This window comes from Pelodiscus sinensis, chromosome 5 (assembly GCF_052426305.1).
Source record: "Pelodiscus sinensis isolate ZL-2025 chromosome 5, ASM5242630v1, whole genome shotgun sequence".
Lineage (NCBI taxonomy): Eukaryota > Metazoa > Chordata > Testudines > Trionychidae > Pelodiscus > Pelodiscus sinensis.
Genome location: NC_143056.1, coordinates 118,291,576 through 118,305,545, shown reverse-complemented (window position 1 = coordinate 118,305,545; position 13,970 = coordinate 118,291,576). Strand labels below are relative to the sequence as shown.

Sequence of the window (13,970 nt, the reverse complement as noted above, 5' to 3'; positions counted from 1 at the left end):
ACATAATTAGCAAAAGCAAAAAAAAAATCAGCTTATGGTTAAAATTGGTCCTTTACAAAAAAATCACAGGAGCAAACATTTTGTTGCAGGGGCAGGGAAAGAAGCGCTCGTGGCTCTGTGCCAAATTAGGGTTTAAAAATTCATGCCTGCCATAAGAATTTATATAGCTCCTGAATTATTTATTGGCTGCGCCAATAACAAGGGGCTTAATATCTGATAGAGATTATTTAATCAATAGAAAACGGCACAGCAAAAAACCATCAAAGAATTACAATATGTCAGTCCAGGCTGGGCAGTTTTTAACCCTCTTCCTGCTGAGCTGGAGGGAGCAGAACTTTTTGCAGAAAGAGCGACAGCCTACAGATGAAATCTTTAAGCCTGTATTTTGCTGGGAGCTCACCTCTAGAGACCTGGCATTTGGGACTAGACCCTCATCAATGCATAGTAGCTTTGAACTATAATGAGTTTTCTAGCTCTTGGCTGAGTTGGTTGGGAGGAATGGTTAATCTCTCATGAGTGACATGCTGGGAATTTGGGGCTGGGGGACTAGCGGGGGTTGCAATTGTCTGATTGCTTGGACTTTTGCTGGCATTGCTGAGTATGCCCGGTGCATGGCATTCCTGATGCAGCCCACAGCTTCACACAGACTGTAAGTGGGTATTCATGTGGCCTAAGCACCTGGTACGATTGGGAAGTTTTAAGAGGTGGACTTGGGGAAGACGGATGCTTAGACAGATGTTTTTCATCCTTTTATCTGCCATTACTATTTGAGTCAAGCCTCCAACCCTGCAGACTGGGTATGTTGATCTAATGGTGAATCCGTGTCAAGTGTAGATTGTCCATTTTCTGTGTTGCATTCCTTGTTCTTAGCATTCTTCTCGTCAGTCTCTTATCATAGTTAGACGTCAAGGTGGCCAGAACACACTTACCAGTGTGTCCACACTAACCAGTGAGGTGTCCTGCCTCATGGCTGAACATCACCATAATGCTGCCAACTCTTAAGCAGGATCTTTATGGGCTGTAGGCATCAGCTCAACCAGAGAAGCCTAAAGCCTTGCCTGTTTGAATCGATAGGATCTGTGCTAAGTTTCTGCATCTTGAACGTTGTTCTTTGCATCTATTCAAAGGTCCTTGCCTTACAGTGGTGTGCAGATATCAAGACATAGATTTTTAAAGCCAGGAAGGACTATTATGATCATCCAGTTGCAAGCCATAGACCCTCGCCCTGTGAGTCATAGATTGAGGCGTGCACAGACGAACCACCTGCCTGCCAATGTTTAAGTGAGGAGATATTTTTTTAATATCTTGTAATAAAAATCTCAGATGCTTGTCATCCAGCTTGGACTGGACATAATCTTCAGAGATAACTCAGGTACTGCAGGAAGTGGCAATCTTCCCTCTCAGTATGTAACCAGGTCCCTAGTGGGGTGGGGATATTGTCTTAATGGGTCTGCCATCTTTTTGCAGGGCGCTTAAGCAGAAGCTGTGACTTTTCTGATTCTTAAAATCCCATAGTCAATTTTTGTGAGAGTAAGGGTGCAAATCCTGTTGTTATCCAGTTTGGATAAACTAGTTAACATTCTCTTGTATTTTCAGCAGGAGCACTTACTTTTCCCTTCCTAAAATCTGCAGTAGTGTTGATGCTGCATTTTGCTACGGAAGTTGCTGCACTTCCATAGTGGATTAATGCTCCCCGGCTGAATGATACTCAGCTTTAATTTTCCTTCTCTTCAAATCCAGAGAGTATTCTCATGCAGAATTAGTCTGCCAGTGCTTGATCAAGTGATGTGCCTGACAGTGAACTGGCTACAACTCCTAGTGTTTGGCGGTGCTTGTTTGGCAATGAGAGGTTTTTAGAGGAGTGAGAAAAGGAGGGCCTTAGAGAGAGACAGTATAGCTGCATCATCCATGGAAGGTGAATGCTAGCCTTTGCTAAAATGATTTGCAGAACAAATCCTTTCCCTAGATAGTCCCAGTGAACCGGGAATCAGCAACCATTCCTCTTGCAAGAGGACACTGTAATAACCAGCTACACTTTTGTCCCCTCTGGGCTGGATTACTATGTGCGAGGACTAACTTTGAAATATCCCCAGAAGCTCTGGCTAGTTCATCACACAGCTGTCTCATGCCTGCACAGGCTTCCTGCTCACTTCCATCGGCAGGTCAAGGTGTTGACAATAATCTCTAAAGCAGTAGTCCCCAACCTTTTCAGGCTGCCGGGCGCCCGGGGGCGGGGACGCTCACGTGCCGTGTTTGCGGGGGGGGCACACATGCACCACGCGTCCAGGGCAGGGCCGCGCATGTGCTGCACGCAGGGCCAGATTAAGGGGGGGGCTAGCCGGGCAGCTGCCCGGGGCACCAACCTATGGGGGGGCGCCACACGCCCTTTGAGCTGCCATCAGGCACCATGCGGCGCCCCGTAGAGCTGACATCAGGCACTGCATGCCTGATGTCAGCTGTAAGGTGTGCAGCGTGCCGGGGGGCAAGGCCGCACATGCGCCGTGCACCCAGGGGCAGAGCCATGCATCCATTGCGCGCCCGCTGTCCAGGACGCAGGAATGGCTCGAGCAGGCCCTGCCACGCCCGGGGTTTGGGGTGCAAGAATTGCTTGGGCCAGTCCTGGTCACTCAGTGGGCGCACATAAATGCCCTGGCAGGCGCCATGGTGCCCATGGGCACCACGTTGGGGACCACTGCTCTAAAGCATTGATGGTCTGGAGCTTAGTTTAGAGAAAGACCATCCCATCTTATACTCTGTGGTGGCATGGTATCAGCTTAAACTCTGCAGCATCAAAGGTCTGTCTTATGTATTCAGTCTCTTTAGCCGTCCATCAAAGCCCAAGACTTGCTTTGTGCAAGACATTTCCATTTGGCCTAGCTTTTAACTTATTTGTGTTTTTAGTGACAGTGACAGAGGGAAGAAGAAGAACCTGTTTGATTTTTTTTCCTGGCCAAATGGCTTTGGTTTATTGCCCATTTGGGATGTTCTATTTAATTTATTCTTTTGCAGTGTTTACTGTTCATCAGATGCCTGGCTGCTACAGCAGTAGGTACCTTCAATATCTTTTATATTACATTATAGTTTGGACAGTCATCTGAAAAGTGCTTTCAAATTCTTTGGGATGGAAGATGATGTTACAGTATTGGAGCATGAGCGTGAGTCAGGGGTGCTCCCAACTATTAGCTAACTTGCTGAAAGCCCTTGGTCAAATTACTGCCTCTCTGTTCCTCAGTTTCACCATATGTAAATTGAGGATAATAAAATCTCCCTAATTCTAGGGAGGAGAGAGGCTCACATTATAAATGTTTGCAAGGTGCATTGAGATCCTTTGATGAACGCTGGCACAGAACTGCAAATTATTGTTATTAAGTATTGTAAATTATTATTTTGCAGTTACAATGTTTCATTGAAAGATCTCATTTTGCTTTATACCCTAATAATAATAAATAATACATGTATGTGCTGCCCCACAGGATCTCATTTGTATAAGGGCAGATGTATTATAAATCTATAGGGCTGGGAAAACATGAATTGCATATCCATTACCAAGCTGTAATGCTGAGCTGCTGTGGGGACACTTTGCTGGTAGGCATGTGTTATTACTGGCCAGGACTGCTAAGGCTTAGCAAACAACCCGTCGTTCTCTATAATCATCAGGACTGGGATGAAATCCTTAGATATTGTGCCCCTGGTACCTGGGGAGACATGGATCTGGTTCTTCTTGGGCCAGCCTGCCTTTCTGTAAGAGTTGCGTTTCCTTACACTACTCTGGGCTAGATTGTAGGATTTAAGCACAGCCTTGCCTTGAGGCGTCAGAGAGCTGCCCTGCCCTAGAGCAAGCACCCCGAGGCATTCTCCCAGAGCTCCCCAGGGTGCAGCAGAGCCCATACAGCCATTCCTGGGATGCAACAAACTTCTTTTGCCCTGCAGTCTGCCAGCAAGTAGGAAGTGGAATTATGGCTCTGTTGACATTCCTCCTCTCCCCTTTTGGGGTGCCAATAGCATGGGAGCTGCACCAGCCTTCCTTTGAGCACAGGGAACCTGCTCTTTCATGTGCTGTGCCGCATAAGGCTGGAGGAGGTTCCATGCTCCGTTCCCCATACAGTGCCCACCTGGAAAAGCCAGGCCAAGTGTGGCCCAGCTGCTGTTGTTTGCAAGTGAAAAAGAAAAGCAAGCTCACAGATTAGTAGTCACTTTTCATACAGCAGGAATAAAGCTGAGCCACGAGCTACAGCACTGAAGGAAAACATGGCTCAGAACCCGAACGTCGTGGAACTGGCCCACAGCTATAAAGTTCTCAGCATGATGCTGAGACTGGGTGGTTTAATGATTTCTTTGTTTCTGTTTTCACCAAGAAGTTGGTGCTGATTGGATGTCTAACATAGTGAATGCCAGTGAAAATGAGATAGGATCAAAGGCTAAAATAGAAAAAGAGTAATTTTTAACTTAGACAAATTAAATGTCTTTAAGTTATCTGGCCTGATGAAATACACCCTAGAATAGTCAAGGAGCTGACTAAGGAGATATCTGAGCCATTAGCTAGTCTCTTTGAAAAGAGATTCCAGAAGATTGGAAAGCGGCAAATATAGTACCATTCTATACAAAGGGAAATAAGGGCAACCTGGAGAACTACAAACCAGTCCACTTAACTTCTGTACCCCAAAAGATAATGGAGCAAATAATTACACAAGCAGTTTGCAAACATTTAGAAGATAATAAGGTGTAAGTAACAATCAGCACAGATTTGTCAAGACCAAATCATGTCAAATCAACCTCATAAGCTTTCTTTGACAGGATAACAGAATAGGGGGGAAAGCAGTAAATGTAATACAGCTTAACTTTAGCAAACCTTTTGTCTCGCATGACCTTCTCAAACAAATTAGGGAGAAGCAACTTAGATTATGTTACTGTAAGATGGGTGCAAAACTGGTTGGATAACCATTCCCATAGAGTAGTTATCAATGGTTCACAGTCAGGCTGGAGGGGATAACAAGTGGGGTCCCGCAGGGATCAGTTCTGTTCAGTATGTCCATCAGTGATTTAGATAATGGCATAGAGAGTACACTTATAAAGTCTGCAAATGTTACCTCCCAGCTTGGTAATATCCGCAGACTATAAGGAAGGAACAATCCCACGCATACAAACTGGGAAATGACTGTCTCGAAAGGAGTACTGCAGAAAGGGATATGGGGGTCATAGTGGACCACAAACCAAATGAGTCAACCATGTGACACTGTTGCAAAAAAAGTGAACATCATTCTAGGATATATTAGCAGGAGTGTTGTAAGCAAGATACACGAAGAGTGTGTCTAGACTACTGAGTTTTTCCAAAAAAAGTGGCCCTTTTTCGAAAAAAATTAATCTGCATCTAGACTTCCGTCATGTTCTTTTGAAGTTAAATTGAAAGAACGTGGTGGTTTTTTTAGAAATTGGTAAACCTACTTTCACCAAAAAGAACACCTTTTTTCAAAAACTCTTTTGAAAAAAAGGCATTCTTGAATGCAAACCGGGCTTTTTCGAAAGAGAGCGTCCAGATTGCCTGGGTGCTCTTTTTCAAAAAAGTGGATCGCTTTTTCGAAACCCCGGTGGCTGTCTAGACGATCTCTTGAAAGAGGCTTGTAGTATAGATGTACCCAAAGTAATTCTTCCACTCTTCTCTGCATTGATTAGGCCTCAGCTGGAGAGGAAAAATGTGGACAAATAGAGAAAGTCTGGAGAAGAGCAACAAAAACTATTAAAGTTCTAGAAAACATGACCTATGGAGGAAGATGGAAAAAATTGGGTTTGTTTAGTCTGGAAAAGAGAAGACTCTGAGGAAACATAATGAGTATTTTCAAGTACATAAAATGTTGTTACAAGTAGGAGGGAGAAAGAATGTTCTTATCTTCTGAGGCTAGAACAAGAAGCAATGGGCTTAAATTGAAACAAGGGAGGTTTAGGTTGGACATTAGGAAAACTTTCTGTCGGGGCTGTTAAGCACTGGAGCAAATTACCTATGGAGATTGAGGAATCTTCATCATTGGAGATATTTAAGAGTGCATTAGACAGGTCTAGAGACAGGCCCGTATGTGGGGGCGGTATGTATGCAAAGGGTGCAAAAGCACCCCACTCCCATTGTCCCTCAAATAAGCATGCTCCAGCCAGCCAGCGGAAGGCAGGAGCCACATGCTGCCTGAGCTCTGGCCAGGGGAAAGTTGGGGCTGATTTCCCCACTTAGTTGGGGTATCATGGGGGTGCATTCACACCCTTGTGGTCCACACTGAAAGATAACATTTAATCCTGCCATGAGTGCAGGGGAGTGGACTAGATGACCTCTCAAAATCCCTTGCTGTCCTTTGATTCTATCAAAGATTTTTTTAAAGTCTAACCTTAGTTCTTTTCCAAGCTGCACAGGCTTCTCACGTGATACCTAAAGGCTGTCTGAGGTTAGTAGCTTGTTAGCTTTGACTGGGGAGGTGATGCATCTAGGATACAGATGGAAAAGTGGCAAAGGGGATAGATAAAATTAATAAAACATGTTGGGGAGTATCACTTGGCTGCTGTACATGATCTCTTTGCTCCCCTCCGATGGATGAAATAATTTCTCCCATTAAGCATGCAGTTTCTTTTCCTTTAAACACCAGGGTCTTGTCTCTTTTGCCTCTGAAGCTTTCCTTGAAATTTTTCATTTCATGTATTGGCTCTTAGCAGAGGCATACAGAAATTCTGGGCATGCATGGTGCTGGCATTCTGCAACCCTGGCCTCGCCTATTAGTGAATCTGCCCCATATTTAAGAATTCACCCAGTAGGGGAAATGTTTAATCATGTTAATGGTGCGTGCACTCTGCCAATTGGAGTTGTGAATGCCTGACAGCTGCTGCTTATGTCCAAGTCCACGTGTTCCAAAAAAGAGAGACCAGTGCTGCAGTCACCATAGTCACAGGAGTGAAAGCTAGGGAACAGGGGTGATTGATGTTCAGGGCAGTATGGTCTAGTGAACATGAGCACAGGAAATCTTGAGTTCTAATCCCAGCTCCAACTCGCCATGTAACCTTGGGCAATTCACTCCCCTGTCTGTAAAATGAGGGTGATGACCCTTACCAAGTGTCTCTCGCAAGGAAAGTGAGAAGATTAGATGAGTTAACATTTGTACTGTGCTTTCAAGACAGGAGAGCTAAGTGTTCTGGCAGGGTCTTTCAGCCTCAGGGTGGCTCCCTGCTCGTGTATCGCGATTATCACAGTGTGTGGATCTACAGTGCGCTGCCTAGGGGCTGTCTCTTGCCTCTGTTTTCTCTGCGGTGACTTTTCAGAGAGTGATGCATGGTGTGTTTTTACAGCTAGGTTTCCACTGGGGAGAGCTTATCACTGACACCATCCGTTTTACCCTAGGCAGGGTTGAAAAACACCCTTTAAAGATGCTGCTTTCTATCTTTTGTATAATGTGAAACTCAGGCCATGTACTGAATGGAAGCAGTACAGAAGAAGCAAAATGATAACACGAGGTAATATCATAGGAAGAGGCAGAAGGGAGGGAGGGAATCACAGGAAAATTCCTCTTTCCTTGTTCATATTTTCAAGCTGCATATATTCTGTAGTTCACCTACTCCCTGAACCAGCGAACAGCCAGGCAAGGTTCCAGTCTCTTTCTATTGAAATCAGGGAGAGCTGTGGAGCAAGTTGATGGTTGGTCTTGTGGACTCCTTAGTGCCTCTATTTCTCAGTTCCCATCTGTAAAATGGGACAATACTGTTTCTTTGTCTTTCTACTCTAGTCTAGACTGTAAGCTTTTGAAGATAGGATATATATGTACAGCATGGGACCATCTGAGTGATAGTGCACGAATAAAAATAATTAACAGTGGTACAACTGTCCTGCAACACTCAGATTGTATTTATTTATTTATTTATTTATTTATTTATTATAGTACCTCAGAGCCCTAGTTATGGATGAGGTGGGGAACCTGAGGCCTGGGGATTGAATCTGGCCCCCGGCTTGCCTGGATGTGGCCCCCAAGGCTGGGGGCTCCCCCCACACACACAGTGCATACCCAACACCAGCATCAACACCGGCATCGCCCAGACCCTACAGTCCCTAGCCCACTCCTGCACCCTGCCATCCTCCCAGACCTTTCAGCCCCAGCTACCCTCCTGCCTAGACTCTGCACTCCCACTTTGCTCCTGCACCTTACCTCTTACCCAGACCTCACAGCCCTACTTTGCTCCTGCATCCTGGTCCGGCTCAGACCCCTCACCCCCCACCCACTTCACAGAAGCCCTCTCCCACACATTGAATCCCTCGTTTTTGCTCCCCCCGCCCTGAGCCTGGGGGCTCACAAAATCTACTGGTCCTGGCCCCTCTAGGTCCTGGTGTGCAGCCCCCGAATGATTTTTGGTAAGTCAGTGGCCCCCAACCCAAAAAAGATTCCTCACCCCTGTCCTATCTCCAGCATGATTCAAAATACCACAATGTACTTGTCCCACGGCACTTAAAACAAGAGCAAAACACTGGCTTGCACAGAGGAGATAGTTGAACTATGACCTTTCTTGCCAGTTGGGGTAATCATAAAAATAAACAGTTGCAATGCAAGGAATGGGGTTGGTTGGTGACTCTTCCTGGTACAGCAGCAAATTTGAAAATAAGAACTTCTGGCTGTAACCTTAACTGTGCTGCACTTGTAGAGTGGTTCTGGCAGTATTTATTTCTTACGTTTAACCATTTGGGAATGATGAAAGTTGGTTGGGGCACTACCAACTTAACAGCCGTTGAGGTGCAAACAGCTCTTTGTGTAGACTCCTATGTCCAGAAGGATACTATCAATTGACTTGGATTCTTATCTGCTTCGTTTTAACTATCCAGTCTTCAGATACTTACTGATTCCCTCTAGCTCCCTATCTCCCACCCCCCTCTTTTTTCCCCTCCCCCATCTCCTTCCCCTCTCCTATTTATTTTGGGTCTCCACAAGTTAAATTCATAACTCCGGTCATGTGAAGAAGTGGGCTGTGCCCGTGAAAACTCATGGTCCCATCGACATGTTTCGTTAGTCTATAAAGTGCTACCCGACCATTTGTTGTTTTTTCTGTAAGGGTATGTGTACACTACCCCGCTAGTTCGAACTAGCGGGGTAATGTAGGCATACCGCAATTGCAAATGAAGCCCGGGATTTGAATTTCCCGGGTTTCATTTGCATAAGCGGGGAGCCGCCATTTTTAAATCCCCGCTCGTTCAAACTCCGTGCTGCGTGTTGCCACATTGCACGATCTTGGTTGTTCGATCTAGGTTTCCTAGTTCGAACTACCGTTACTCCTCATTCCACGAGGAGTAACGGTAGTTCGAACTAGGAAGCCTAGTTCGAACTACCTAGTTCGTGCCGCGTGTAGCCGCGCTGCACGGGGTTCGAACGAGCGGGGATTTAAAAATGGCGGCGCCCCGCTTATGCAAATGAAGCCTGGGAAACTCAAATCCCGGGCTTCATTTGAAATTGCGGTATGCCTACATTACCCCGCTAGTTCGAACTAGCGGCGTAGTGTAGACATACCCTAACAGACTAACTTGGCTACCCCTGCAGCATTTGGGAATGTGTTTGTCTCCCTCCTTCCTCCTGTCAGGTGAAGGGATCTGTCAGATCAGAATACATTTGTCTCCTGCTTTTTTCTGGTCCCTGAACTCATCTCAGGCACAAATCTTTCTCAGATGTTTCCCCCATCTGTTTCCATTATTGTATCTTCTGCTTCTGGGTGGTAAACAAAAATAAATACCCTTGTAAATGCTCCTTGTCTTTCCATTTGTTTTAGTTTTCATACAGCATGTTGGGTGCACTTTGGCTGGGTGTTTTTAATAAGAGGAAGTTGATGAAAATAAATTGCTTTGCAGTCCCTGCTGTGGGTGACAGAAATGCTGGGTTTGTAATTTTCTGGAACTGAGCATTTGAAACATGTGTAGAGGGGGGGTCTGCAAGTTTGTACATAAAAACATCTTTATACCTCCCAGGAAAAAAAATCAATCCATCTGTTTTATGTCTGAAATCTCTAAGTCAGAATCTCTGTTGTATCCTGCTTCTTCTGAGCAGAGCAGAAAGGAAGAGCAGTCAAGGGAGCCAATTACACTTGATCCCAAAGCCAGTTTTGGGACTGCCACAGGGGAGACTAGACCAGCCAGTTTCTGGTACAAGAAAGGGAATGATTTATATAATAGTCCCTCTTTTCCAGAATGCTTTCCTACCAAGGTTTGGGTAGCGTAGGACCACTGACCCTTAAAGGGTCAGTACATCCAAATTCATTCTCCAAGGGCACGTCTGCACCTTAGTGCTGTTTCAAAATGACTCGTGTTATTTCAAAATAATTTCAAAATAACAGGATTCTTATTCTGACTTCTGTAACCCTCATTTTATGAGGGGTACAGGAAATCGAAGGAAAGGTGTTCTTTCCTTCGAGTTCCTGAAGCATAGACGGCACCAAAAGCCAAGTTACAGTACTTCAACTTAAGCTACGCAATTAAGGTAGCTGAAGTTGCGTATCTTAATTCGACTTTAGCTTGCAGTGTAGCTGTACCCCAAGAAACTATGCATAGGATGCAGATAGCTGGTATGCCACTACCTGTCCCTCACCCTGACATGCCTTTATACCAGAGGCTGCAGGAGGGGTGGAATAGGAACCACGCACATTGACTGTACACCCACTCAAGTCTTCCCCAAGCCAGGGGAATCCCCAGTTATGTATCTGTAGGCCATCTTTTCTCCCTTTGCAGCATGTAGCAGTGCAAAAGCAATAGAGCAGGATAGAGAGCCTGGTCCTAGAGCAATAACATCTCTATTATAACAACAGTGGTGATATCTATGGGTATGTCTAGACTACATGCCTCTGTCGCCAGAGGCATGTAAATTAGACATACTGACATAGTCAATGAAGTGGGAATTTAAATATCCCCCGCTTCATTAGAATAAAAATGGCCACCGCATTGTGCCGGTTCAGCTATTTGTCAGCATGAACCCGCAGTCAAGACGGGGATCAGTCAGCAATGAAAGCCTTTGCCGATCGATCCCTTATGTCCCTTGAAGTCAATGGTGCTAATCATAGAACACTAGAACTGGAAGAGATCTTGAGAGGTCATCAAGTCTAGTGCCTTGCCTTCACAGCAGGACCAAACAAGTGAAACAGTCCTATTCAGCATGAGTAAGGGTTGCAGAAATGAGCCCTTACCTGGGCTCTTGTGCTATACATATGTAGTTAACTTTCTCATAAATCAGCCCATTTATTTTCAGCAGCTGTCCAAATTCCCTCGTGTTTGTTGACATTGGGTGGTACTGAGGTGCCGAGAACTGAGCACAGTTGTGTAAGTGTAGTTCCTCCAAAGCCATTTCAAAAAGGAACTATCACCATCCACTTTGGTTAATGACCTGATGTCTCTGCATATGCAGCCTCACTCTACATTAGTTTTTGCAGCTGCCATATTATGCTGGAAGCTCATATATAATTTGCTGCCCACTTTCTCTCTTGGTATTTTGGGGAATTATTGCTTTTCAGATATCATCCCTCCCCAGAGGATGCTGAAAACTGAATTTGCTCCATTGTTTTGAATCACTGAAATGCCTGGAGTCCATCCAGTGCTTGACTCCACTCCTGTTAAAAATGTTCACGGCTGCTAATTTTCCAATTCTCTTGTTTCACAGTATTTCACAAAAGTGTAATTCCTTGTGAGAGAGCATGAGTGAGAGCCATGTGAGTGTGCGCTACCAGAGACTTTTATTTATTTATTTATTTACTTGCTTACTTACTTACTTACTTATTTATTTTAGGTATTTGGTGCTAGAACATGTGTCAGGTGGGGAACTCTTCGACTATCTTGTAAAAAAGGGAAGATTAACGCCAAAAGAAGCCAGGAAGTTCTTCCGACAAATCATCTCCGCTTTAGACTTCTGCCATAGTCATTCAATATGGTGAGTACCGCGAGTTTATAATGAGTGGTGGCTATGGCATGAAAACTCATTACAAAGCAGTCATTGGGGCTGGGGCTCCTTGTATTTTTATTTGCTATTAATTAGTTATGGTTATAAAGCTGTCGGGGTGCAACAGTGCTACCTAAATGCTGCTGCTTCGACTTCTTGGCTGTTTCTGTGAGTGCACATCAGTCACACCCATCATTGTTCATGCAGATTGCCCGTGATTTTCTTTTGGGTCTGTTTATGATGCATGTAGACAATCTCATTTCTGATTTCCACTGGAAAGCAAGCCTGCTGTTCCATGGTGAGCATGAGGGGAGGGGGCAGCTGCTGTCACGTTCGTTTATAGTGAGTGCTTTAACCAAGAAAATCAAATTCCTGTGGGACCAGTACTTCATTTCCATGAGTCTTGGGGGCACTTGCCAATAACTGAGAATAATATGTGCCTTATCAAGACTAGTCCCTGAAGAAGCTCAGGACAATTATCAATACAACAAAGTCATTTTATGGCCTCCTTTAGTTATAGGGAAACCTGCCGGCAATTGGCAGCCCTGGCTGGGCCCCTTCTGGGCATTTGAGTCACTGTTGCCTTTAATTTCCTTTCCAGTAGGGAGTCATTTTCTTTATCAGTCTGTTATTGTTACATATTAACTCAGCTGAATGATTTAACCATTGAGTGTGGTGAGGGTTTAACCTGTAACTTTCAGATGGCATTTTAAATTGAACCAGTTTCCACTTCAGCTTTAACAAGTTCAGGTAATTTAAATTATACTGAAATTGAGTTGTTGCAAGCCAATCAAATCGTGGTGTTTCTCTACAGTTACTGACCTGTAACTGCACGCTTATTTCTCTATAATGCAATTCCATGCACTCTGATTGGCTAAGGTGCTGTGATTTACATAATGACTGCACAGTTGTTTCTGAATAACTATGTATAGCGTGCATGTTCCTCTCCTCTGATAGGCTGAGGGCCATTGTTAGACAATGAGAGCTCAGGGATTTGCACAAAGACTGTACAGTTATTTCTCAATAATCGTGTAATGATTATCCACATTCCTCTGGTTTGACTAACTACAATCCTCAGAATGGCCCGCAGATATGCCCATAGCGAAATGGCCACTGAAAGTGACTCATCTGATCCCCTCATTGTCTAAATAAGTGGACATTTCTAAGGGAATGTATTACTAATGAATGGGAAAAGGGCTATAAGCCTTTCTCAAAGGTCAAAAGGAGTTGTAGGGCAATATTAGGAATGGTGGTAAAGTGGGGAGCAGTTCAGAGGTTGAGCTGACCATATTGCAGAGTTCTAAGAATAGTACACAGTCAGCATGGACAGGTTTGTGATTGTCAATAGAGCTGGGGGGAGCCAACCGTGAGCAATAGTAACATGAGGGTCCAATTGAAACGCCACTGTAATTAATGGCCTGTTCCCTCTTCCCCTACTGACTTCAATGAACATTAGCTCAGATCCCGAAAGTTTTCTCTGTTGGCAGATAATTCTTGACAAATAATTTGTTCTGTGAATTCCATTTCTTTTTTTCTTTGTAAATCATTTGTGGGAGAATCATGATTTTCGCAATACATTCCTGAGAATAATTCATTGTAGATTGTACGGGAGCTGTTTGCTGGCTAGTGTGACCACAATTAGTTTTGATTGGACACATAGGTTGTCTCTGTTCCTGGTCAGCAGAGCATAACTCTTAGAAGCCCTGATTCAGGAAACCAGTTAAGTTTGTGCCTAAACACTTTCCTGTATTAGGGATGTTTTCCTTAGTCATCTGCCCAGAATCAAGTTTCAAGTGTCAACAGTCTCATTTACAAATTCAGAATTCATACTCTGCAAATACTCTCCATTATTCTCTTATAATTGACAGTCTGCACAAATATTGCTGCTGGTAAATTCATTCACTCCAATATTCGCAGGAAGCACACACAAAAAAGGTGCCAACACAGCTCATAGTAATTCATTTAATAATTCAGATTAATATTTACAGACAGATGTTTGTGGCATTTGCCTGACTCATGTGGGACTGTACATGCATCTCCTGGCAATTA

At 44.4% G+C, this 13,970-nt stretch overlaps 1 protein-coding gene across 9 annotated transcripts in view; it reads left to right on the top strand.

The window, feature by feature from the left end:
* BRSK2 (BR serine/threonine kinase 2) overlaps positions 1–13,970 on the top strand; it is a 502,809-nt gene that overhangs the window by 354,035 nt on the left and 134,804 nt on the right. For all 9 annotated transcript variants that reach the window (XM_089778681.1, XM_089778682.1, XM_075928205.2 and 6 more), the window contains one exon: positions 11,772–11,912. In XM_089778681.1, coding sequence (XP_089634807.1) covers positions 11,772–11,912 — 141 coding nt within the window. The remainder of the gene's footprint in view (positions 1–11,771; positions 11,913–13,970) is intronic.